Source organism: Myotis davidii, unplaced genomic scaffold (genome assembly GCF_000327345.1).
Source record: "Myotis davidii unplaced genomic scaffold, ASM32734v1 scaffold44, whole genome shotgun sequence".
NCBI classification, from domain to species: domain Eukaryota; kingdom Metazoa; phylum Chordata; class Mammalia; order Chiroptera; family Vespertilionidae; genus Myotis; species Myotis davidii.
In genome coordinates, this window is record NW_006299705.1 from 5,608,485 (window position 1) to 5,636,304 (window position 27,820).

Here is a 27,820-nt window from a genome sequence, read left to right on the forward strand (position 1 = left end):
TTCCCTCCTCCTTCCTCTCTTAAATCAATTAATATATATATAATCTGTTCCATTAATCTATGTATTTGTGTTCTATACAATTTTCATCATTATAACTTTATAATTTAGAATTCCTAGTAGGTTAGGTTGCTTCTTCATGACTCCTTCCCCCCCTTCCCCCTTTGCTAGTTACTTTAGAATTATATTGTGATTCTGAATCTGGCAACTCCCTGCCCTTGAAAATTTAATATATTAAAAGATCATGTTAAATTGATAGATTAACTTAGAGAGGATTGAAATTTTGGTGATGTTACATTTTCCTGACTATCCAGGAACTGATAGGCCTTCCTTTTATTTAAGTCATTTGTGTGTTTTCCCTCAGTATCATCTTTAAAGTAATCTTTGATATAAATTGTATGCATTTTATTACATTTGCGACTACTCCTTTTTATTATTATAGTTGAAATAAAATATTATATTTTGTATAATACAGTACCACAAGTATATATTTTTAGTTTCACAACATAATTCAATATTTACATACCTTGCTAAAGTGATAATCATGATAAGTGTAATAATCATCTGTCACTGTCCAAAGGTATTATGATATTATTGACTATATTCCCACTCCTATGTTGTACATTACATCCCGGTGACTTGTTTCTTTTATAATTGAAAGTTTGTACTTCTTATTTCTCACCTTTTCATCCAGCCTCACCCCTAACCCCTCTGGCAGCCATTACTTTGTTCTCTGGATCTATGAGTCTGTTTCTGTTTTGCTTTGTTTGTTTTGTTTTGTTTTGTTTAGATTCCACAAGTAAGTGAAATCATATGGCATTTATTTTCCTCTGCCTGACTTCTTTCACTTAGCGTAAAACCCTCCAGGTACATCCATGTTGTTACAAATGACAAGATTTTATTCTTTTTTATGGCTAATATTCCATATATATATATAGATAGATAGATAGATAGATAGATAGATATAGATATACATATAGATAGATATAGATAAGAAATAGATATAGGGAGGGGTGGAGGGGCACCAGAGAGGAACGGACGCAGGCCGAGCGGTTGCTTGGTAACGCCCACTGAGGTGTCCCAGGGTAAAAAGGTCCGGGAGAAGTGTCACTATCCGTGAGTGGGACCCCATAGCATAGCCCATTGTCTCCGCGACGGTGGCCTGTCCCTGCCGCTTGGAGGGCTAGGGCAGAGGAAATGTGGCAGGAGGAGTCGGATCTGTCTCTCAGTATCGCTCAGATAGTCCAAAAACTCAAGGACTCCAATTTGTACGCTCAGCTGGAACGTCAGGCCTGGCCTGATACTCTCCAAGTCCCTCCATGCTACCTCAAAGGGTAAGAGGTTGTTCTTTTTTACTGCGGCACAGTATTCCATGGTGTAAATGTAGCACAGCTTTTTTAGCCACTCATGTACTGATGGGCACTTAAGCCCAAGGTGCTTTGTAAATACCAGGGAGAGGCACTTGGCAAGTCCTGGGGCTTCATAGGATGCTTCCTGACCAAGATCATGTGCCATTAGTAGGTGAGGCCCAGGACAATGGTAGAGGTTTGGGCGGTGAGTGGCGTGAGAGAGCTGTGTCAACAGATGGAACAGTATGGGAAAAGGCTCAGAGATAGTGTAACAGGATAATCAAAGGGTCTGGGCTGCCTGTCACCACTTGAGCCAATTCAGCAGAGACCGGGCTAGTATGGGAGAGCAGCAGTTCATTCAAAAAAATCTGTTGTGCAGCCCCCTATAAGCCAACCGCTTATATGTGATAAAACAAAGATTACATTGGGAAGTAGGGATTATAGGCATGGAGAAGTAGCTGGCTGAGTGGGACTCCATTGTTTGGGCAACAACGTTGTTAATCTTTCCATGATAATAGGCTGTTCTTGAGTGAGAATGGACCACATTTTAAGGCTGACTCCCTGGTCCAAGATTGACTCCCAGGTCTCAGGGGCATACAACTCCTAGCCAGGTCCGAATGTCCTTTCTTGAACCAACACAAGGCAATCATGGTTAACAGAGCACAATTAATATTTCCCATAACCATAACTAATCCCCCAATATTCTATTTTTTTCCCCCTCTAACCATAGCAGAAACCTCTGTCTCTCCTTTGATCTATTGACCTGCCTTTGACCTTCCTACACAGATTTCTTCCTAGGGCAGTGGTGTGTCTGGCTCTCTCAATCCTGGGAGAGAAAAGATGATTGAACCTCTTCACTAGCCGTTCAAGCCCTCCTAGCGCCATACACCAGCTGCACTCACATTCCTAGGTTCTCCTTGACCCACCAGACACACATGTACCCTTGGAGACCGTCCCTCAAAATCCCATCAATACAGGATCCTAAAAGAAGAGTCTTAAAAAAAAGAAAAGAAAAGAAGAGTCTTTACACCCATTACCCCATTACATACCAATAATAATATAGGGCTATTCTTCAAAGGAGGGATTGAGAATATTTTAGTGTTTAAATGATCGAAGTCAGTGTCTGTGGCAGATGGAATTGACACCCCTCTATCAAATAAACCACCCTAAATGTCTATTCCTGACAAAAGGCAAATCAAATTCCTCCCAGGGCACTAAAAGGAAGTGTTTCTCTGGTAGGAATCCAGAACAAAGGAGAGAAGGAATCTAGCTGCTCTCAACATGAGAATGGAAGCCTGTCTGAATGGGCAGGGCCAGTTTCAGCCCATAGGAAAATTATGTTCATAGTGGGCAGATCCTGTGAACTTTTTTCTGAGGGCATCCATTCACCCAAGGAACTAGCAAGGTTAGTCACTTGAAAGTAAAGAACTCAAGGTCCACTGAAAGTGAAGAACTCAAGTCCATCCTTGCTCACATGTAGGAGCCTATTCCTACCAGGAGCCTGAGAGATTTGGCAGAGGCTGGGTGAAGGCTGAGCATAGAAGAGATTTCCCTTATGGAGTTCAAGGTCAAGTCAACCTACAGTCAATAACTCTGCTCTAAACTATAATAAAATACCATGCAACACTCACTAGGATGGCTATTTTTTTAAAAAGCATTCATGAGAATGTTTAAAAAATAGACCCCTCGTACATTGGTGGAAATGTAAAATAGTGGGGCCACGTTGGATAACACGTTTTTGGCAGTTCCTCAACATACTAAGCATAGAGTTACTAGATGACCCAGAAGTTCCACTTCTAGGTACATTCCCAAAAGAAATGGAAACATGTTCACACAAAAAACTTGTACACAATGTTCATAGCAGCGTTATCCATAAGAGCCTCAAACTGGAAACAACACAAGTATTCATCAACTAATGAATGGGTAAACAAAATGTGGTATACCCATACACTAGAATATAGCATACATAAAACTTTAAAATGTTATGCTAAGTGAAAAAAGCCAGTCACAAAAGACCAACTATTATGACTGCATTTACGTGAAATGTCCCCGCCCCCATAGGCATATCCCTGGAAGCATGTAATACTTTAAGCAATAAAACAAAATTAGCCGAAACCGGTTTGGCTCAGTGGATAGAGCGTCGGCCTGCGGACTGAAAGGTCCCGGGTTCGATTCCGGTCAAGGGCATGTACCTGGGTTGCGGGCACATCCCCAGTAGGAGATGTGCAGGAGGCAGCTAATCGATGTTTCTCTCCCATCGATATTTCTAACTCTCTATCTCTCTCTCTTCCTCTCTGTAAAAAATCAATAAAATATAAAAAAATAAATAAAACAAAATTAAAAAAATAATAAAAAAATAAAATGTTAAAAAAATAAATAAAAAGAATGCAGATTAGTGACTGCCTGGGGCTAGGGCGGGAGGACAGGGAGGGGGCACTAAAAAAGGGAGGCAACTGTTAATGGGTATGGCTTTCTTTGGAAGTGTTGACTATTATGACTGCATTTACGTGAAATGTCCCCGCCCCCATAGGCATATCCCTGGAAGCATGTAATACTTTAAGCAATAAAACAAAATTAGCCGAAACCGGTTTGGCTCAGTGGATTGGCTAGGCCCTGGGGGGCGTGGCTGGATTCTGGGGCGGGACCAGCCAGCTTAAAGCCTGGCTGAGGCACAGAAGCCGATGCTTTTTGGCTGTTATGCCTCGAGGAATGGAGGAGTGTGCTGGTCTCTGCGGCTCGGGCTCGTCGCGGGGATGTCGGTGTTGGTGTCGTCAGCAGTGCCAGGGCCCAGCTGAGACGGCAGTGGCCTACGGCAAACCGTCCCCGGCCCCGGCAGAAAAGCACGTGGAGGCGGTCGAGGCAGCGCGGTGCTGTGCGGAGAGTGGAGAAATTACGAGCCCCATGCCGCCCCCGCACTGCTCGCTGCGGGACCTGCCTGTGGAGATGCTGGTGGAGATCTTCGCCTGCCTCCCCGGCACCGACCTGCCCAACCTGGCCCTGGCCTGCACCAAATTCCACCACATCCTGCACATCGACAGCATCTGGAGACGGCGCTGCCGGGAGGAATATGGCGTTCCTGAAACCTCGCAGAACCTGGAGATGATAGGTATGTCTTATCGAGAAGTCTATGCGAAGCTGTTCCCATACAGACACATTTTGGGATTGTGGCAGCTAGATACTGAGGGCTATAGAACAATAGTGAATGTAGTGGTGGATGGCTGATGCATTACTGGTTGGACGTACGGGCATTCCCTTCACACCCATGTGGGTGGCCCACTGCAATTCAAGCCCTCGTTCAGAATTTGCTCCAGCCCTCGTTCAGAATTCGCCTGACGGAGGGGACACCAGCCGAGGTGGAGTGCATGGAAGGCCGCCACAGCAGGCCCCACAGCCGCCGCGTGCAGATTCAGAAGGGCCGGCTCACCCTCCAGTGCGACAAGACAGACCACCGGAAGGATTTAACAGCGAGACTTCGGGGAGAACGGGCGCTGTTGCTGACGCTGGGGCTGGAGGACAGATATCAGTATGACTGCCTGGCCTACCGCCGCCTCTACCTCCCGCCGAGCCACCCGGACGACCTCATCCGGCCAGGCCTCTTCCAAGGCAACTACGATGCCTTCGGCCTAAAGATTGTCATGCTCAGCTTCCACGGGAAGTACGCCAGGGTCACGAAGATCACGGGAGACACCATCAGGATGTTAGAGATCCACCTCGGGCGCCGCGTCCGGCTGCCAGACGGCGAGTTCTTCCGCAACTTCGACGAGCTCTCCCGCGTGGTCCAGGAGATTGACGAGCAGGTGATCCGGGAGCAGCAGCAGCAGCAAGAAGATGGGACTGAGGAAAGCGAGGGCCATGGCTGGCAGAGCCCTGCCCAGCCCAGCGTCGGGGAGGCCGGGGCTGCCGCTTTGGAGGAGCAGCCTGTCCGGTTTGTTCTGCCTGTGGGCGTGCGCACAAGAGACCAGAACTACCCCCGAACCTGCAGGATGTGTTTCTATGGCGTGGACACTGTTACCTTACCTGGCTTAACCTACTGGGAGCGGTTCCCTGGAGTCTTCATCCTGTTCGATGAGAACCACTTCGGGTTCATCTGGCTGAAGGTGAAATACTTCATCCTGTTCGGCAGAGTCCAGAACACCTTCCAGAATGTGGAGGCACCATCCCCGCAGGCCTTCCTGGAGATGCTTTAGAACATTCATTCCGGACCCCCTGGGAAGAGCAGCTTGTAGATTTGACCTTCTGACCAGGTTACCCACCTTTGTTTTGTTTGTTTTTTTAAATCCTCACCCGAGGATATTTTCCCATTGATGTTTAGAAAGAATGGGAGAGAGAGGGAAAGACAGAAATATCCATGTGAGAGAAACACATCAGTTGGTTGCCTCCTGCCCAAGCCTGGACCAGGGCCAGGCTGGGTAGGAGCCAGAAACTGAGGTAGAATTAAACCTTAGACCAGTGGTCTCAACCTTCCTAATGCTGCGACCCTTTACTACAGTTCCTCATGTTGCGGTGACCCCCAATTTCATTGTTACAAATTGAACATAATGAAAGCATAGTGATTAATCACACACAAAAAAGAGGAAAAGCACTACTGCAATTAATTCATTGATTGAGTTACAAGTGGGACTGCTTTTTTTTTTTTTTTTTACTGAAACACCATTTTTACTTAAGAGTGATTGACAAGCTATTGTTGACTTGCAGATGTTTTCTCTAAATGAACAAAGCGAGCCTCATATCAAAGAAAACCATTATATGTTACCAATGATAAAATTCACGCTTTAAATAAAAATTAGATTCTGTAATGCTTGTGTTCACTGTGAACTTGATGGCTTCCCAATATTTAAACACTGATTATATTGATGGTGATGTTAAAAAATGCTACTTTTTGATATTGTTTAATGAAATGTGTCCACTGCATCACTTAGTTAATATATTTGAAATGATCAATGTTTAATGTTACAAAATTATGTATAAATAGGAGATTGATTCAAAGTGTAAGGCAAATCTATAATACATGTTTATGTAATAAAATATGAAGTTATTGATAAAAAAGAAATAGATATATAGGTATAGATATATCACATCTTCTTTATTCAACTATCAATGAACATCTAGGTGCTTCCATATCTTGGCTATTATAAATGATACTGCAATGAACATAGGGATGCATCTATCTTTTCACATTACTGTTTTATTATTATTATTTTTTTTATAAATACCCAGAAATGGAATTGCAGAAGGGTCTATGGTAGTTTTGTTTTTAATTTTTTTGAGGAACCTCCCTACTGTTTTCCATAGTGGCTGCACCAGTTTATAATTCCACCAACAATGCACAAGAGTTTCTTTTCTCCATATCCTTGCCAACACTTCTTATTTGTTGATTTTTTTATAATAACTACTAGAGGCCCAGCGCATAAAATTCTGTGCAGGTAGGGTCCCTAGGCCTAGCCTGCGATCAGGGCCATCTTCCACCCGCTTGCCAGTCCCCAGTCCTGCCTGGCCACTGCTCACCCCAGTTCCCCATGGTTCCCTGTTCGCCATGATCAGAGCCTGTGGTCTGAGGAGAGGGACCAAGAAGTCTGTCTGCCTTCTGCCAGCTCGCCAGGCCCCAGTCCTGCCCCACCCCAACCCTGGTTTCTCCATGGTTCCCCATTGGCCATCCAGTGATTGGAGCCTGCGGGCTTGGGGGAGGGACCAAGAGGTGATCAATGCACCTTATAGCAACTGGTCGATTGGTCGTTCCAGTCAATACACCGTTATGGTCGCTGGCCTTTTATTATATAGGATTCTAACAGGTGTAAGATGATAGCTCATTGTGGGTTTGATTTGCATCTCCCTGATGATTAGTGCCATTGAGCATCTTTTCATGTGTATGTCTTCTTTGGGGTAATGTTTATTTAGGGCTCTGTCCATTTTCCAAGCAGATAGTTTCCTTTTCTTGATGTTGAGTTGTCTGAGTTCTTTACATATATACTAGGGGCCCAGTTCACAAATTTGTGCACCTTGAAAGGAACTGTGGGCCACAAGACTGTGGTAGGCACAGGGACGGGTCTTGGCCCATCCTCTGTGCCCCTGCACAGCCCCTCCCACTGCGGCCCTTGGTCCCCTGTCTGTCACTGCTGCTCATATCTGCTGATAGCGCAGAGTGATTGGGGCTGGCACCAGCAGCTCTGGTGGTCAGCGCACGCCATAGCCACCAGTTGTTCGGTTGTTTCAGTTGTCCCCATTGTTCCACCTTTGCTCTACTTGCATATTAGCCTTTTATTATATAGGATTAGATATATCATTTGCACATGTTTTCTTCCATTCAGGTTGTCTTTTCATTCTGTTGGTTTCCTTCACTGTGCAAAAGCTTTTTAATTTAATGTTGCCCCATTCTTTTATTTTTGCTTTTGTTGCTCTTGCCTGAGAAAATATACACACAAAAATATTGCTAAGAATGATGTCAGAATTTGCTGCCTATGTTTTCTTCTAGGAGCTTTATGGTTTCAGGTCTTACATTTAAGTCTTTAATCCATTTTGAGTTTATACTTGTATATGATGTAAGAAAGTGGTCCTGTTTTCATTTTTGGCATGTGTTTGTCCAGTTTCCCCAACACCATTTGCTGAAGAGACTGTCTTCCCCATTGTATATTCTTGCCTCCTTTTTTGAAGATTAACTTACCATACAGGTGTGGGTTTATTTCTGGACTCTCTATTCTGTTCCATTCATCTATGTGGCTGTTTTTGTGCCTATACTGTACTGTTTTTGTTCTTTTTTTCCCCACCACATTCTTTGCATAACATTCCAAAGTTTTTTCTTTATTTTTCATAGTTTTCTTTTTCTTTTTAAATATATTTTATTGATTTTTTACAGAGAGGAAAGGAGAGAGATAGAGATAGAGAGTTAGAAACATCGATGAGAGAGAAACATCGACCAGCTGCCTCCTGCATATCCCCCACTGGGGAAGTGCGCGCAACCCAGGTACATGCCCTTGACCGGAATCGAACCTGGGACCTTTCAGTCCGCAGGCCGACGCTCTATCCACTGAGCCAAACCGGTTTCGGCAATTTTTCATAGTTTTCTTATTAACAAATAATTGTTTTTCCTGAGTAAGATTATTAAAAAGTTAACCCTCTACCAGAAGCATAAAGACAAATAATATGTAGACTCACAATACAAATTTATTAGTATTATTTTTAATCCTCACGAGGATATTTTTCCATTGATTTTTAGAGAGAGTGGGAGGGGGAGAGACACAGAAACAGAAATATAAATATGAGAGAGACACATCAATTGGTTGCCTCCTGCACACGCCCCGACCAGGGTCCAGGCCAGGGAGGAGCCTACAACCAAGGTATGGGCCCTTGACTGGACTCAAACCCGGGACCCTTCAGTCCACAGGCCAGTGCTCTATCCACTGAGCAAACCGGCTAGGGCTCACAATACAAATTGTTTACATAGCATTACAAGTGCAGAGATATTGATAGCTGCTCTTCACAGTGATTGTCCCACCCCTTAAAAAGATTGCAGCCAAGGATTCCATTGTCTAAAATACTCTGTAGTACAGTAATTATTTGCTTCAGTCCATAGACATATCCCTCATCTATTGTGTTGCTAGGGAAAACATGAGAAAAATCTATCATTCCCACTTCTATTTCTGCAATCTTTTGGCAACCAGTGGTTAAGATGGTAGAAAGTCTTTTCCAGTTGGGAAAGTATATTTCTGTTTAAATGTTCCTGTGACAAACTTCTCCACCTATTGTCTTGCTATATATTTTCAACTTTCAATGAAGTCTGACTGTGATGTTTTTTCAAATACATTTTTCTGTGATGACCATATATCTTGGATAAGGTTTTGTCTACTATTTTTCCATTCATTGTGGAACTTAACACTTGAAAGTTATTATTGTACTTCAGTATGTCTGTGTTTGAGAGTTGTCCTTTGGACAAAAACATTTCTGCCAAAGTTCTGTCATTTGGTTTTGTAGTAGTTGGCTCAGATGAACCTTCATAAACAAACAGTAATGAACTCACATAAAAGTTAAGCTGCTCCTGGCTTTCAAACCACTGCAGAGTACTCTCAATCTTCTGAATACTGGCAGCAACAGCATATTTTTCTAAGCAGAATCCATTACCAAAAAAAATCTGGAAACTCCATCCTTTAGTTTCTTTTGTTAGGCTTCTTCCATAGTGCTGGTTTTGTGTCTCCTAGCTATGAGAATGAACATGATAAACTCTCATGCCACACACCAAGAACCCGATCTCTGAGTACTTGCCTACCTGTTGCTGAATCTTCTCAGATAACGCAAAAGAATCATAGCTCTTTTGCCCTATTTTTACATCCCCTAGACAGGGCTTATTAAATCTATGGGTCATATCTTCAAGGTTTAGGTGTAAATCATTTGGCACAGTGGGAGATCACCAGATGCCATAATATTTTGGCAGAAATTTTTAAAGCTCTAAATCATATTATAGAATTCTAGCTCCCTTATTGGATCCCTTGGAAGTGGCTGTAGCTATTTCAAAACTATGCCATCTGGATGTTGCAAGATACCCACTTTGTCCTTCCTATACATGTGCCCAGCCACCTGATGTGAGATGGGCATTCAGCCGTAGAGGAAGTGGAGCCTGCTGCTGCTGGTTTCAGGGTGCTCTCAGAGACAACCTCGCTTGCTGGATAGGGTCTGCAACCCGGGTGGGGTCCACATTTCTGGGGCGCTGGGTGCCTCAGGCAAAGTAGATGGGATGAAGCCCAGCTGGTGTGGCTCAGTGGTTGAGCACTGACCTATGAACCAGGAGGTCACAGTTTGATTCCCAGTCGAAGCCTGGGTTGCAGGCTTGATCCCCAGTGTGGGGTGTGCAGCGGGCAGCCAATCAATGATTCTCTCTCATCATTGATGTTTCTCTTTCTCTCACTCTCTTTCTCTCTCTCTCTCTCCCACCCACCCACCTTCCTCTCTGAAATCAATAAAAAAATATATTTTTTTAAAAAGTGGGGATAGAGTCTCCATTGCCAGAGAGCTGAAGTGGCAGCTATAACTTTGAGGACAAGAAAAAAAAAGATGGAGTGCAAGGGCATAGGAGAATAGGGGATGGGGAGTTGGGGGGACTTAGCACTAGGAGGCCCAGGGTTCCCCATCTAGGTGCTGAGACCCATGATGCTACTGCTCTGCTGCCCAGGCCACCAGGCTCAGAACAACCCTAGAGAAATAGAATCAAGTTCCCAGCTGAGGAATGCTGAGGTGGGCACCCATTGCTCTCCTTCCATATTTTGTTTGATTACTATAGCTTTTTAGTATAGTTTTAAATCCATGAGTGTGATACTCAACTTTGTTCTTTCTCAAGCTTGCTTTGGCTATTTGGGATCTTTGTGGTGCCACTATTTAAATATGTGTTTCTCTTATTTCGTCTTTATTTAGATACTAGAGGCTCCTTGCATGAAATTTGTGCACGGGTAGGGTCCCTAGGCCTGGCCGGTGATCAGGGCCTATCGGGACCTTCTGGCTGCCGACTGGGGCCTTCCTTCCCTGGCTGCCGGCAGTGAGCCAAGGCCTTCCTTCATTCCGTGCCGCCCTCTGGTGGTCAGCACACATTATAGCGAGCAAACAAATTCCTGGTCTCCAGATCCAACTCCCAAGGGAACAATTTGCATATTAGGCTTTTATATACATATAGATTTGTATATGAAGGCTTTTGATTTCTTTCTTTTTATAAATTTATTTTTTAATGTTACATGCAATAAAACTTAATATTTCAAGAAAAATCATCTTAAATATGTTACATGCAATAAGCATTAATATCTCAAAAAACCAATTTTAAGTATGATAATGTTACATGCAATAAACACCAATTATTCAAGAAAAATGATCTTACATATAATAATATTACATGCAATAAACATTAATATTTCAAGAATAAAAGGATTTTAAATATAATAATATTACCAAAACTGTACTCACACAGTATGATATCACAAAAGTTGTAGGAAATATTAAAAATCTGCAAATAACAGGATTACTTCTATTATATTCTAGTATATTTCCCCCCCCTCTGGCTCTATTTTTGTTCTTCAGCTTATGTTGTTCATTATATTCCACAAATAAGATCATATGATATTTATCTTTCTCCAATTGGGTTATTTCACTTAGCATGATGCTTTTAAAGTCTATTTTGTCAGATATGAGTATTGCTACTCCAGCTTTTTTTTTTCTTTTCCATTTGATGGAAAATTTTTCTCCATCCCTTCACTTTCATCCTGTGTATGTCTTTTGTTTTGAGGTGGGTCTCTTGTAGACAGCATATAGTTGGGTCATGTTTTTGTATTCATTCAGCTATCCTACACCTTTTGATTGGAGCATTTAATTCATTTACATTTAGGGTTATTATTGAGAGGTACTTATTTATAGCCATTTTAATTCTGTCTTGCTAGGTTTCTCTCTCTGCTTCTTCTCAGCAATCCCTTACAGTAGTGGTTCTCAACCTGTGGGTCGCGACCCCTTTGGGGGTTGAACGACCCTTTCACAGGGGTCGTCGCCTAAGACCATCAGAAAACACATATATAATTACATATCATGCCATTCCCTTCTGGCTTGTAGAGTTTCTGATGAGAAATCAGGTGTCAGCCTTATGATTTCTTATATTAGTTTCACACCTAGCTATCTTACTGAATTTTCTTATTATGTAAGCATTTTTCAGGTGATTTTCTTGAGTTTTCTATATTTAAAAAATATCATATAATCTGCAAATGGTAACTATTTTAGCTCCTGTCTCCAAATTTGTTTGTTTTTTAAAAAAATATATTTTATTGTTTCTTTACAGAGAGGAAGGGAGAGGGATAGAAAGTTAGAAACATCGACGAGAGAGAAACATCGATCAGCTGCCTCCAGCACACTCCTTACTGTGGATGTGCCTGCAACCAAGGAACATGCCCTTGACCGGAATCGAACCTGGGACCCTTCAGTCCGCAGGCTGACGCTCTATCCACTGAGCCAAACCGATTATGGCTCCAAATTTGTTTTAACCTCATGTCCGTCCCTCTGACTCAATGGGAATGCTTTCAGTATTTTCCCATTAAGCATTAGTTCTCTAATTTTTTACTTCATAAAGATCCTTTTTAATTCCCAAGTAAAATGATTCTTGCTCCATTGTCCATAGTTAGTTGGCAAACTTTTTGATCATTCCTTGCAAAAACTAAAGAATGAAAGGGCTCAAGCTAGAAAGATGTTCATTATATTGGGCAGATATCAGCTTCCTCATAGCTTCCACTCATTTGCCTTCTGGAAACAAACAAACAAACAAAAGAAGAGGAGATCAGACTTATTCACATGCTAGCCATTCAGACTTCTGAGGAGATAGTAGGTTGGTCTCTTATTTAAATTGTTTCTCTCTGCTTCACAGCATCGGAGTTTAACAGATGTCCTTTGTCCTCCAACGGAGAGGGTTGAGGGTCCTTTGAAGACCTGCTGGGCACAGAGCTCTGTGGTTGGACTCCACAATGTGCTATTCTCCACCAGCAATCAGCTACTTTGCTGATGACTCGGGGTTTCTAGTTGCTTCCCGGTCCTGGTATTCCTGGAAGCTACACATATAAAGACATCCTTTTGCACCACACTATGGCACTTGTAGGGAGAATTCCACACTTATGACCCAAAGTGAGACCAATTGAGTTATATTTCTTGTTGTCTTTTGGATTTTATTATTGGCTCTAGACTTCTAACAGTCAGATCAGTCATATTACTGACAAGGCTAAAACCCCTTCTTATCTAAGCACCAACAACTTGTTGTGGTTTCATCAGCTGTCTGATCACATACCTTAATCAGGATATGCTGTGAATTTTAATTCTGTAAACTGCAAGCTCATTATAAGTCATGTGGATTTGGTTGTTAAATTATAACAAGTGTTTGTTTTTGAAATTTTAAAAGAGTATACTCTACAGGAGGGTGCCACTCTTCAGTTTTCAAATTCAAAAAAATGTTTGAAGTGTTTATTTGGCTAAAAAGCAGGGGCAGTTGACATGAAGACTTTTGTGATATTTAAGTGAGATCAGACAAAATAAATAGACATGGAAACCAACCATTTGTATTTAAACTTTTTTGCTTTATTCTTGGTTCTTGAGCATAAGATGGCAACTTATAAACAATAAAACACTACCACATTTTGTATTGCTTTCATTTTCATGCCCAGCGCTTCTATTTCACATATTCAGTGAGGGCATTATGCATAAAAGTCAAGTCTGCGTGACCTGCTGTCAGGCACTGAAAGCAGGATCTGATCCTATAGTGACTTAAGTACCTTGTAAACCTTTATTCTTTAAATAAGTGATAAGACATAGCATGCAGTTGACTATATCTACATAAATAGATAAATAGAAATTCCATTTTCTCCTTGACAGACTTTATAAAACTTAAGAGCAAACATTTACCCCCCAAAACAGCATCCTTGGCATTTAACAGCCACATTGTTACAAAATGAAGTCAGCATATTCTATCTAGTTTCTGGACATGAAATTTCCTCATTTATCCTTGCCACTTCCACCTCTGGTAGAGACAGGGCCTATGCATATAATAAGTAATCAATAAATATTTACTTAATGAGTGGATGAAGTCTGAAATTCAGTTCAGACCTTACTGTGCTTATTGAGACAAAAATTTTATTGCTTACTATAATTAATGTATGTTTAAAACATCCCTTCTGTCATCAATTCAAATAAAATAAGCAATACATCCATCCCAGAATAATATTCTGGATATTAGTTGGGAATTAAATTCTCAATCATAGGACATTTTTCATTAATTAACTGAAGCATAATTAGTTGACATGTGGCTCAATTGCATGGATCCATTCTCAGCATATCTAAAGATAGTACTCTCCCGAAGGCTCTGGTCAGGTGGTAGATTCTGAAATAACAACCAATAACATTTGAGGGGTTTATACTGACCTTTTCCAGGCACGGGCACTAAATAGAAGGTATACAAATAGAGCAGGCTACTCCCCTTCCCTCCATCTTCCTTCTGAGGAACATAATGGAGTTTTTGTGCTTTTAGAAATGGTGGTGGTTGGGGGATTGTTATTCTATAGAGATTTTATGCTTTTAAAAATTTCTAAATTCCTTTGTTTTCTGAGTCAATAATACTTTTTATTTTTCCTGGTTTTTCATATTATTCTCTAAGGTAGGTAGTGAGAAGTGAAATAAATCAACAGAGGTAGAAATAACCTGAAAAAAAAATATCTCTCTGTGGATGAAGAGTGGCCACTCTTTGATTCTAAACCTTTTGTGGTATGCTCAATAATAACAAAACAAACAGAAAGTAATATAAAAACAAACAAAGCAAGCAAGCAGATTAAAAACAAACCTATCCTTTTGAGAATGAACATGAAAACTATTATACTGTAGTTTTCTTTTTTAAAAAAATTCTTTATTGTTGAAAGTATTACATATGTCCCTTTTCCCCCCATTGTCCTCTCCCAGCCTGTCCCAACCCCCAACCCCCACCTTCACCACTCCAGAAGCAAGAGCACTTGTGTGCTTTATTTATAAATGCTCTAGGCCATGATATGGAGCAGATTAAAGAGAATGGAAAAAAGGCACAAAACTGTTTTAGCTAACTTGGCAACTTCAGAGAGCTCCATCTTCTAATCCAGCAAGTCCATTATTGTTTAAATGGTTGGGCTGTTACAGTTTACTTGCCAAGCCTGCTGCCAATCAGATACCACTACCATCACTTTCTTTTCATGTAGATGAGAGATTTAGGAATTGCAGTTTGGGGGATTTTATGTGACAATTAGAATTCTCTTCTCGCTAGGATTAAGCTTGCCTTCAAAGATATTGTCTTCATAGTGGTGAAGGCCTGGGAGGGGTGGGGGCGGGGGTTCATGGAAAAATAAAACACACAAAGGGGATATCCGTAATACTTTCAACAATAAAGATAAAATTTAAAAATATATATATTGTCTTCTTTAGAGATCAGTTTCTATAACTTTAGCATGATGGCCATGTACAAAATCATCACTCACCTTAAGTTTTCTACAATTCCAAATCTGAATGAGATAATTAGGGTCCTTTGTATTGTAGATGGTTTTAACATAATTTTCATCCCAAAATGCCCTCTGAACCAAAGATTGATAAAGAAAATAATATATTCTTGGAGATTCATTAACAGATAGTCACTTTTCTGAAAAATTTTTTAAAAAGTTTGTCTGATTTTATTCCAAAGAGCATTTTGAAAGCCATCTGTTGGACAAAAGTTGACAAAGGTACAAATGATTTGATAAAGTAATCTTAGTGAATAATAACCATCTTATATAATCCTGCTTGCTAATACCAGTGGTCATTAAAAGAGAAAAAATAAGTTATTTGTTGTTAATAAAAGATGTTCATTCACTATAGGGTTGAAATATGATGAGCTGTTTAGCAATGGAATTATATTTAAAATTATTATTCTCCCTTTGTACTTAGGTCTTACTCTGGAATTAAAGGACTCCAGTTGAAGGTTAACCTCCAGCCCAATGATAATTACTTTTTCTACGTGAGAGCCATCAATACGTTTGGAACAAGTGAACAGAGTGAAGCTGCCCTCATTTCCACCAGAGGTACTTTCTCCTTTGCACACAGCGGCATATTTCCAAGCATTCTCATACCTTCCCTTCCACCACCCAGAGGAGACATCCTTGAAGGCAACTTCTTAAAGACCTCAACCTGCTGGCAGGGCAAGGTTTTTGGCATGAGAACTCAAGATTGGTCAAGGGCCGAAATGTTTCTTTTATTTTTCTGGTTTAGAGGGTCTCAACCTTGGCTCCCAATTAGCAGTCTCTCGGGGCGCTTAAAAAATACTGATGCCTAAACACCATTCCTGGAGATCCTGATCTGGTTATTGGAAGACAGGCTCTAACGTGTGGGTTTAATCTCCCCAGATGATTCTTGTTTGCCTCACAGTGTGTTACAATTTGTGGGTATGTTTTGAGTGTGTGGGATGGGGATAGTCTTATTTTTAAAAAAATATATTTTATTGATTTTCTGCAGAGAGGAAGGGAGAGGGATAGAGAGAAACATCCATGAGAGAAACATTGATCAGCTGCCTCCTGCACACCCCCCACTGGGGATGTGCCCGCAACCAAGGTACATGCCCTTGACCGGAATCGAACCTGGGACTCTTCAGTCCAAAGGCTGACGCTCTATCCACTGAGCCAAACCGGTCAGGGCAGGGATAGTCTTATTTTATTGCATTGTGAACTCTATGAACAAGCTTCCAGCTGTATTCCTCTGTTTGTTTGTTTGTGCCTACCACGTTGTTTGTGCCAATTAATGTTTGTTGAGTGAATGAATAACTCAAGGATGTGATAAAACTGTTCAATGACATTTTGTAGAAAATACCCAAGTGATGTCAACAGAAATGTTTGTTTGTTCTCAATCATTGTGAAAAGAGCTGAGGAATGGAAAGGCAATCATTTTATTATTTATCCTAGACCCAAAGATGGCACAAGATTGAGTGTGGCACATTAAGTGATATGCTTAGTCAGCAAAAACTTGCATATGTGCCTCATTTGTGATGAAAATATATTTATAAATATCTGCCTAATATTTATAAAGAGAAGACACGAGAGCTGCCTGCCCAGAAATTAAATTCCCTACCGTCCCAATATGGTGCCTGTAACTTTCACTCTTAGAACCACTCCTTTAGTTACACCAGTGCATTTTCAAACTTTAATGTGGACACAACTCTCATGAGGATCTTGTTACAATGCAGATTCTGATTCAGTAGGTCTGGGGTGAGGCCTAGGATTCTGCATTTCGAACTCATTTCCAGGGGATGAATATGCAAGGAGCACACTTTCCATAGCACAGCAAGTTTTAGCACAGGAAGCGCACTAGTAGAAGTAGCCAGCCACTGGCATCCACTAATGCCTTATTTCACTGTGGGCCCAAAGACACTGGGGTATTTCGATATCTGGAGAAAGGGAGACCAAGGTCTGAAATAAGGGACTTGGCCTAGAGACTGCACTGGACATTGTGGCAATGTTATACTAGTAATCATATTTTCTTAACTACAATAGGAACCCGGTTTCGCTTGTTGAGAGAAACAGCTCACCCTGCTCTGCAAATTTCCTCAAATGGGACAGTGATCAGCTTTGCCGAGAGAAGACGGCTGACAGAGTAAGTAGTAGAAGTACAAGATGCCTCTGCATTAGAGTGTTCTGAGGGTGTGTCACTTCGTTGTGCATATTTTTGGGTGCATGAATATGCCTGGGTGTGTGTGGTATCGAATAGAAATGTGTGCACACCCATACAGTGTGGTTATGGTTCATTACTAGAGGGAAGGTGACAGAGAGAGTTCATAACTTAGAGCAAGTGTCAGTATTTTTGTTGGAAATATAAGCACAGATGGTTTGTTTAAAACATAGGCGGCGTTATGGAATTACCTCTGGTTTAGTGAAAAAGCATCCAGGTTAACTCTTCTATTATTTTCAATAGCAAACCAGATTTTACATCCATCCACTTGGAAAGGAATAGAGGAGAATGACATTTTGTTGAGTTTCTAGCTCTGGTCACATGCAGGACTTTTCAGACTTTCTTGCCCACCCCCCAACACCCGTATCACCCACAAAAGGAAGCATCAAAGTAATGAAGCACCAAAAGCCGAGGGCTCAATCGGGAGACGGCTCTGCAATTTGCCTGCAATCTCTCATGGTTATTTAAAGGTCAAAATGGTCAAATGGAAGAATATATATGAAAGGCTTTTGAAAACTGTAACCCTTGTGAAACACAGGCTGCTGTTGGCGCTGGTGTGGGCTGTCAGCCAGCGCTCACAAGAAAGCACTGAGTTGACCAACAGGGACTTGCACTGCTTTCCTATCAGGTTGCTATTCACCTGTCTCTGGCCCAGCTCAGGCGTTACCTGCTCCTGGAAATGCCCAAGCTTTCTCTTGGCCCTGGCACCCTTTGATTTGACCCGTGAAAGGGTCTGAACATGTGTGGAGTCGCTTGTCAGCTACTTCATCTTGAATAATCCTCAAGCAGTGGCCTTATATTCTGCATCTTTGAATCCCCAGAATCTAGCATGGCGCCCAGAAACACAATAGATGCTAAATATATACAAATGAGTGAACTCACAAAATAAAATATTTTAAGAATAGATTGGGCTTTTCTATATTTTTTTTCATAGTTTCTCAATAAATAAAAAATAAAAGAAATAAGCTGGTTGGTAAGAGTTCATACATAATAACTGCTGATAACTGTAATACATTTTATAGAATTTTACTTATTTATTATTAATCTAAAAATGATCTCATAGTTATCAGGCAGGCAAGCTTGCTCCAGAGAGCACCTCTCTGAAATGAAGTTGGGTAAGGACATGAAAAAGTGAAACACATTCCCTTGTATTAATCATGTTCTCATCTATTAAAGGGGAGAGGGAGAGGTGCTGACTTAACACTGCTTAAATTAAAAATGCTTCTTTGCTGTCTCAGCCATTTTAAAGCAAAATTGAGCAATTCATGCAAACAAGGTTACCAAAAGTGCTTTGGTTCACTTCCCTGTGCCTCTTATAAAAATAGCTAAGGTGAAACAAGAAGAGACCTTTCAACAACCTCTCAGGCACACCTACTACAAATCCAAAGAGGCCAGAGTCTCAATTTCCATACTCCGTTCTGCTCTGGCCTCACCAGCCGTCTTGCTGTTCAAGATCAGCACCTCATTGGTCTCTGTGCCCAGTTAAGTCAGTAGACACTGGAACTCATTGTTAAAAAAAAGGTTTTGGAAACTTTTTTTCGCAAGTTTCGTAAGAAAAATTTGCAAGTAATGCTCTCTTGGAACACCCTACCTGCCTCCCTTGCATAGTCTCAATTTCTTTAAAAGCAGATTGTGCCATTTCTTTTTGTCCTGCATTATTCTAGTTGTTGTTTGGTTCCCAGCTTCTTCTTACATGTATAGTACATGTAAATTGTATGTGGCAGTGGAATACGTCAAATGCATAATGAGAGTTTAGGCCGCAGTGGTCAGCAAACTGCGGCTTGGCAAACCACGGCTCGTGAGCCACATGCAGCTCTTTGGCCCCTTCAGTGTGGCTCTTCCACAAAATACTGACTTCTGTGCATGGGCCACAAAGTTTCAATCGCACTGTACGTGCGCGCCTGCACGTGGTATTTTGTGTAAGAGCCACATTCAAGGGGCCAAAGAGCCGCGTGTGGCTCGCGAGCCGCGGTTTGCCGACCACAGGTAGGGAATTCTGTGGCAATCAGGTCAAGGTTGGGGGCACAATGAACAATGGAGGTCTAGTCAAATTCTAGCAGTTCCCAAGGATAGAGTCCTGCTTAAACTGGGTGTGAATGTGTGAATGTTGATGTCTATGAGATGAAGCCTGGCAAATCCTAATTAACTTTGCCTACAGAATCCCATCAGTGCTGGGTGAGGAGCTGCCTGCCTGTGGCCAGCATTACTGGGAAACCACAGTCACAGACTGCCCAGCTTATCGACTTGGCATCTGCTCCAGCTCAGCTGTGCAGGCTGGTGCACTGGGACAAGGGGAGACCTCATGGTACATGCACTGCTCTGAGCCACAGAGGTAAGCTGCAGCCCAGCCCCTCCCCTCTTCATCAAAATGTCATGAATTGCTTTGTAGTTAGAGAACTCTGAGGGCCTAATAATGCCATCCCAGTCCCCTTCCCAAGTTCTGAACCAACTAAGAAAGAAAACAAGAGAGTCAAGTATATGGAGATTAAACTATTATACTTACTGCTGAGGAAGCCAATTTTAGAGAGTGTAGTTCATACCTGAGAGACAGACACATCCACTCATAGCCTTGGCCAGGCCAGCTTCCTTGCCCTGCAAGGAAGAGCTGGTCCCTGGAGAAGCGGAGAAGGATGTGTATCTCCCAGGAAAGCTCCCAATTAAGAGACAGGGAATAGGAAGGGACTATTGGGCCGGCCATGCATGGACAGTTTTTCTTCCTAAACTCACCCCAGGGTAGGGAGAATCCACAGGGCAAAGCTAAAAGGCTCCCTCCACAGAGAGGAGTCAACAGGAGTGAGAAAGAAGTGGATCCCCAATACCCTTCCCACATGGTCTATATCAAGCATTGGCAAACTATAGCCCGCAGCCCAAATATGATCCACTGTTTATGTGAGTAAACTTTTATTGGCACACGGTCATGCTCATTGTTTACATACTATCTGTGGCTGCTTTGTGCTACAATGGCAGAGTTAGTCGCAACAGAGGCTGAATAGCCCCGGGAGATATTTACTCTCTGGCCCACTACAGAAAAAGTTTGCTGACCCCTGGTCTAGATTATTAGTATTGTTTAGATGGTTAAAGTGAAAAAGCCATTAACCAGTGTTCATCTCAGAGAGTTAAGGGCAGCCATGTTATGATCCGAATATGCTCACAGGATGGTCTAATAAAGGAGCAATGGGCTGGGAACCAGAGGCTGATTTTAGTCCTGGTTCTGTCCTATTGGCTACTGACCAGAAGTTGCTTAACCCTCTGAGCATATGCCTCATGTGTTTTGCCAGGGGACAACAATGCCTGGTCTGCTACTTTTCGGGGTTGTGAGGATCACATGAAATCGGGTACAGGGAAGAGCTTTGAAATTGCAAATTATCATACAATGTGGGATATTATTCAAATGTAGTGCTTTAAAAAGAAAGCCTTCAGTGCTTGCAAGTTTCCAGAGAAAGGCCCACAGATTGGGATTTTGCACATTTCTCCCTGCGTCCTACTTGATAGTTTGATTCTCTGACATGGTTCATAAGGACACCATCTCCAAGAGCTATTTAAAGTCACAGCTCACCAAGTCACGGCAATTATAATTAATTGATATTCAGCATTGTGCAATGTTTAAGGACCTAGCCCCTTCCCAGAGTTAAACATCACTCAAACCTGGAGTTTATAATCAGATTTAGAGCTGAAACTGGATATTGATTTTACAAAAAGGCCCTTTGACTAGCCTCTAATAACAATTTCTAGACTCTAGAAAACAGAATTGTATTATGTTCCAAGGAGGAACAGGCAGTAACTGGACAAGGAGTCATGCCCCCGGCAGACAGGCTTGGTTTTAGGCCAGAGTCCAAGTTGAAGAAGAAACTGATGTGCTTAGGAAGAAATGGAGACAGAAGTGGGGCAGGGCATATTCCAGGCCCTGTAGAACTGGTGGAGCCAAGTCTTCAAGGAATGTCTTTACATCCTTGGCCTCCACGGTGGGGAGGGACTGACCTGGGCTGGACACCAGGGACCTTCCATTCAAGGGTAGGGATATGGCTTATTTGGGCATTCAGAATCCTTTAGACCAGTGCTGTGCAATAGAACGTTCTGCAAAAATAGAAAAATAGTGTCACATGTGGCTACTGAACACTTGAAATATGGTTAGTAGGACTTGATATTTAATTTTAATTAATTTTAAGTGGCCACATGTGGCTAGTGGTAACTGTATTGAACAGGGCAGGTCTAGTTCCTGGCTCCTGGCTTACTGATCCATGAAATATCCTCAAAGTCATTCACATGTCCCCTCCAAACCTGTCAGGCCAATAGTAATGTTTTCCATGACATACAGGCATATTCTGCCACCTCATCATTGCTTCTGCTGCCCCCACTGCTTGGGTCTTCTCCCTCTTTTCCACCTATCCAGCCTGACCATATTTTTTTTGGATGAGTATGAGTCCTATGCTCCCCAAGCCTTCTGTAAGAGCCCCAGCCTACACTGCTGGTCCCCATCATTGGCGCCTGCAACCCTTTTCTGCTCTATGTTTCTTTATCATCACAAAGTCTTGCTTATCTTCCCATTCCCATGAACCTTTGCCCTTTTACATGAGCTTTATTCTGCAATGAAGTTGCCAACTTGCCATTCCCTAAGTATACCTGCACTCAAGCTTCTGGGCCTTTAAGAGACATCACAAGGTTTTAAAGGTCCTTAGCCTTTTCTGCCATACCCACATCAGAGTCACTTACCCGGATTCTGGGGGCTGACTCTGCCCTGGTGTTGCTCCCACCCCTCAGACCTACCATAAACACAGAACTATTCCTCTTCTCTCTTCTTCCTTTCCACCTCTTACTTCTTCCTTTCCCCTACTTTCAGGTCTCCACCTTCCATTTCTAAGACCAGCAGGCAAAACCTCCAAATTTGTGTTACCTTTTTTTGCACAGAGGAATTTAGCTTCTTCTGTTCAGCAATTTCTCCTTCCCAACCTGGCCTTGAACCTTTCCTCTCACAGCAAAAAAAGGTCCATTAGATGTGTTTAGTAAACACTTTACAGTCTGTCCTCTGAGCTGGAGTCTCAGCTCTAGCCAGTGTTTAAGTCATCATCAGTTTTTCCTTCCTGTTCAGTAGAGTATGGGATCCTGGTGGTCAAGGACAGTGTGCCCAGTGCTGGGCACACAGATATGCCCAAGTGAATACTTATTGAATTAAATGTATTTCAATTGAAAAGATAAACCAAAGGCATTCCCTTTAGCTGCAAGACCACAAAATCATTGCTAAGTCAAAAAAGAAAGTTGGTTTGGAATGAGGGGAGCTTATACAGAGGCTAAAGCTGTATAAAGCTGTATAATAAAATATTTCTCAAATTTCATAAAGGCCCTTATGTAAGTTATTATAAATCCTTAAACTGTAAAATTAATACATTTTATGGAAGGCAAGCCGGAAGTACTTTTTAAAATACATGTCAGCCTCAAAGGAGTTTTATTCAAAAGAATGACACACCGTGAATGTGGTAGTTAAAACATGTGGGCAGCTGGGAGAGAATTAGAATGTTGAGAAAAATCACAAGGGAGGCACATGTTGGTTATTCTGGGACTGCTTCCTAATGTAGAAGGAACAAAATTATTAAAAATGCTCATCTGTTGGGATGAGCTATGCATTTTAGCATCTAGGAGGAATGTGTTTAAACTACCTGGGACAATGTTATTGCAACTCATTGTTGTAAATTGAGGTTAATAACTGAACCATTGGTGACCTCCGAGTGATTTTCTTTATCTTGGTCCATCAGGATTTCTGAAGTTTTTAATTTTCCATCCCGTTTCATTTCAGATACACATTTTTCTATAGTGGCATTGTGAGCGACGTCCATGTGACTGAGCGTCCTGCCAGGGTGGGCATTCTGCTGGACTACAACCACCAGCGGCTTCTATTCATAAACGCCGAAAGTGGACAGTTGCTCTTCATCATTAGGCACAGGTTTAATGAGGGTGTGCACCCTGCCTTTGCCCTGGAGAAACCTGGAAAATGTACTTTGCACCTGGGGATAGAGCCACCGGATTCTGCGAGGCACAAGTGATCACTGGCTTTCAGAGTTTGAAAGAACAAGAATTCAAACTCTGTTGGGGGCCCATTGCTTTCCCGTGGGTGCTATCCATTATTCAAAGTGTCTCCCACACATCTGCACTAATGATAGCTACATGCACAGGGATCATCACGTGAGCAAAACCACCAAGAAAACCCGAGTTCTTCCCTGCTTTGAAAGGATTTGTACCTGACCTGGGAACCAAAGCAGAGAAGTGGACTTCCACCTGTCTTACTGATAAAAGAAATCCTCGGAAGACTGTGCTGGTAATCCCTCTCCTCCGACAAGAAACACAGACTTTCTCCACAAGAGAAATGTCGCCTCACTTCACTAAAGGATGATGAATCCTACTCATGAGAGAAAGGGTTTTAACCCTTCCAAGTTGATGATGAACTCTTTTGTAATAATATATGCTGTAGAACATGGGTCTCTTTTCCCTGAAATTTTAAATGTAGAAAAATGCTGAATATTAGAAATTTCCATTTTGTTAAATAAATGGTTAGAGTCTATAAAACAAAACAGGTTATGTGAGTTTATTGTCAGTAACTTACCAGCTGGCCTCTCTGGACCAGGACAAACTGCAGGGTAAATAGCCATCACACTTTAGTGCTGATGGTTCTCAACCTGTGGGTTGCGACCCCTTTGGGGGTTGAACGACCTTTTCACAGGGGTCGCCTAAGACCATCAGAAAACACATATATAATTACATATTGTTTTTGTGACTAATCCCTATGCTTTAATTATGTTGAATTTGTAACAATGAAATTGGGGGTCACCACAACATGAGGAACTGTATTAAAGGGTTGTGGCATTAGGAAGGTTGAGAACCACTGCTTTAATAGGACATACTACTACTAATTTTCACGTGAGAATTTTACACATGTGGTATGTTTTAAAACCTAAACACTTTCAGCTCAGTGTTACAGCCAGGAATCTCCTTTTACTAGAAAAAAGTGCTAGGTCATTTTTAGATATTATATTGAAATCTCTCAAAATCTTCCTAAAATGTGTGCAAAGTTGTGCTACTGGGGTATTGAGGTTCCACAGAGGTGCCTAAAGGCCCATGTGGGATCCAATGGGAAAGCTAGGTGGGCATAAATTCAGATCCATTTTACACATTGGGTTCTTCATAATAATTATTTTTAAAAAAAGATATTTTATTGATCTTTTTACAAAGAGGAGGGGAGAGGGATAGAGAGTTAGAAACATCGATGAGAGAGAAACATTGATCAGCTGCCTCCTGCACACTTCCTACTGGGGATGTGCCCGCAACCAAGGTACATGCCCTTGACCGGAATCGAACCTGGGACCCTTGAGTCCGCAGGCTGACGCTCCGTCCACTGAGCCAAACCGGTTAGGGCCATAATAATCAATTTGCTGAAAATGTTTCTATGGTTAAATAAAGTTAGAAAACTAGATAACCACTGAGGTTCAAATCTGGATTCTGTGATGCGGGTAACCCCAAAGTCCATAAATCCTTCATTATTTCAGAGTCCCCTTTCCTTTAATATCCAAATACTAATTGCAAAAAAAAAATGTGTTTTTTTTTTTTAGCCCAAATTTCCAAGAATTTCTGTAGATGGTTACATTCTCCTGGTTAACATCTTTGACTTCCTGCTTCTGAGTTCTCCTCCATCACCTCTGGCTACCTCACCACTACTTACCTCTTCATGCTTCCCTAGGCCCATTTGGTCTCCATCATCCCAAAACACAAACAATGCTCCTTTGATTTCTTAAGGCAGTGCTAACACAAGGCTGTCCTTGGAAGTGGTTAACACAGCTTTTGTTGAAAATCTGAGGTTAATGAGGGAAATTTCTTCATACAACCTGAAACAAAATGAAGCTGAATGTGAAATATCCACCATTGCTGGGAGTCCCTTCTGATCTTTTCTTCAGCCTGGTCTTCCTGCCACATTGAATAGACTAACCTTTCTGTTCTCCTTTATTCTGTAAGTTTCTGGCATCTCTTTATTTTTTCAAAACCAGGCAGGGGAACTAGAAAACATCAACATATAAAAATCTCTCTTACCAATACAGACTTCTTTCATAATAGCAGGAGAGCATTCTATCTCTGCTTCTTCCAGCCTTCCCAGGCTTAGGCTTCTCTTTGTAGAATTAAAAGGCCTACTAAATCAATTCCTCTCCCTTTAGAATGGCCTTAGAATCCCATTATTGTCTCCCCTTTGGTGGGTTTCTGTAGAACCAGCTCATTTCTCAACCAAATTAGAGCCCCCAGACTTTGTGCTGGGCTGCCCAGACTTCCTGTTGGACTTTACTGTGTGCCAGGCACTTCTACTGGAGTCAGCATGTTGTTTGAGGATTTTATAACTTCTGAAAGAGGGGGTAAAATAAGTAGGAAAAAGAAAAATGGGGAAGAAGAAACACAATTCATTTATTCAATACATATTTATTGAGTACTTTCTGTGGGCTGGGCACTATTCTAGGCCCTGGGGAAATGGCAGTCATCAAATCAGACAAAACCCCTGCTTTCAAAGAGCTTATATTCTGGTGGAAGAAGACAGACAATAAACACATATATAATATGTAAGTGGGGAGTAAGAACTAGGAAGGAAAATGAGGGTAAGACAATAAGGAATAATAGGAGGTAGGGGCTGCTGTATGTTTTAGGTTTGATGGAAAGTAGCTCTGATAAGGTGATATTTGAATAAAGACCTAAATGAGATGAGGGAGCAGGCCATGTGGATATCTGTGGGGTAAGAGTATTCCATGTAGAAGGGACAGCAAGTGTAGAAGTCCCAAGGCAGCAGCAGGGGGTGGGTTAAAGGACCAGTGAGGAGGTAGCAGGGCTGGAGTGAAATAAACAGAAGAGAGAGAATGCTATGAAAATAGAGAGTAGCTGGGGATCAGTTCACATGGCCTTAAAGGCTAAGTAAGGACTTTAGGATATATTCTGGGTGAGTTAACAAGAAGTAACAGGAATAAAGAGTAGATTCAAGGGCATTCTCAAAGAATTGGCTCTTCATGTGTTTGGTATTATGTTTTTCAACATTAAACAGGATGTTCCATAAAGCCCCCCTGGGTTGGGCTGTACCAGCTCTTAGCTTCTGCAAAGAAAGGACCTAGTGTAGGTGGGAGAGAAGAAAAGTCATTCTTTGTTTCCTTCTCAGCTCTGTAACTCTGCTCAATTCCTGCTCCAAGGGAACAGCCCCTGCTGACTCCCCATAATGGCCAACCTCATGCAGAATGTGGGAGGAAACTGCTCTTATAGCTGGACCGACTCTGTGTTGAACTGTGTCTGCTTGCCTTTGATGAAAAGTTGGCCACCACCAAAGATGGTGAAATAATATACATTTTCAATGGCATGATTTTGCAGTTGCAGGGAAGATGAGATATTGATGTCATCCAGGGAGGCTGGCTGGCCAAACAGGGCCTCGTAGATGTGTATATATTGTGTGTGTGAGTGTGTGCATCTGTATGTTGTGTATATTTCATATGTGTGACTATATGTGTTTGTGAATGTGTGTGTCTTGGGGGGGGTTGGAGGAAGTAGAATTATCATTACAATTCAGAGCTAGTTTTCCCATTGAAGATCTAGAAACTGGAACATCAGAGCTCCCAAATGTTGTCAGGTCCACAGGGACTCAGCCACATTAATCAAGCCCACAAAAATCTCAGTAATAGTTTAGTATGACAATTGCTTAATTTATAGTAAAAAATAAAATTGCCAAAGGGGATGGAGAACACATATCTGTAGTCAGAGGATACTCTCTCTAGGCTCCTGAGCTCCAACACCTGCAGGTACCCACCATGGTCCACCTTGGGCTGCACACATGACCTGTGACTGTTTACCTCTTAAATCCCACATGCCCAGGTGAATTGACATATTGTCACACAGGAATTCTCATGACAGTCAAAAGATTGGTGATCAAGGCAAGTTATGTGGATGCTCTCACTGACCAGCATTATTAAGCTGCCCTGGTCAGCCATGGGCCCAAATATTTGGGTTTGCTGCTCTAAGTACTTTCTCCTTAATCAGAGCTGGGCTTCCCAGAGAAATCCTTGTCCTTTGTGGATTTATCTGTGCAGCCCAGCTTCTTGTATTCACATTTTTTAAAATGCTTTTTTTTAAAATTAAATCTTTATTGTTCAGATTATTGCATTTGTTCCTCTTTTCCCCCCAATAACTCCCCTCCTCCCAGTTCCCACCCCACCCTCCGCCCTCACTCCCCACCCACTGTCCTCATCCATAGACGCACGATTTTTTCCAGT

General features: G+C 41.9%; 1 protein-coding gene and 1 pseudogene across 1 annotated transcript in view; one reads left to right on the plus strand and one right to left on the minus strand.

Moving 5' to 3' along the window:
* Positions 1 to 24,112, plus strand: part of CMYA5 (cardiomyopathy associated 5) — a 96,813-nt gene extending 72,701 nt beyond the window's left edge. Inside the window, exons 10-13 of the mRNA XM_006775470.2 lie at positions 15,780 to 15,913; positions 17,375 to 17,474; positions 19,708 to 19,881; positions 23,338 to 24,112. Of these exons, the coding sequence (XP_006775533.1) occupies positions 15,780 to 15,913; positions 17,375 to 17,474; positions 19,708 to 19,881; positions 23,338 to 23,584 (655 nt within the window). The 3' untranslated portion in view covers positions 23,585 to 24,112. The remainder of the gene's footprint in view (positions 1 to 15,779; positions 15,914 to 17,374; positions 17,475 to 19,707; positions 19,882 to 23,337) is intronic.
* LOC102751858 lies at positions 8,787 to 10,031 on the minus strand (annotated as a pseudogene).
* Positions 24,113 to 27,820: the final 3,708 nt, after the last annotated feature.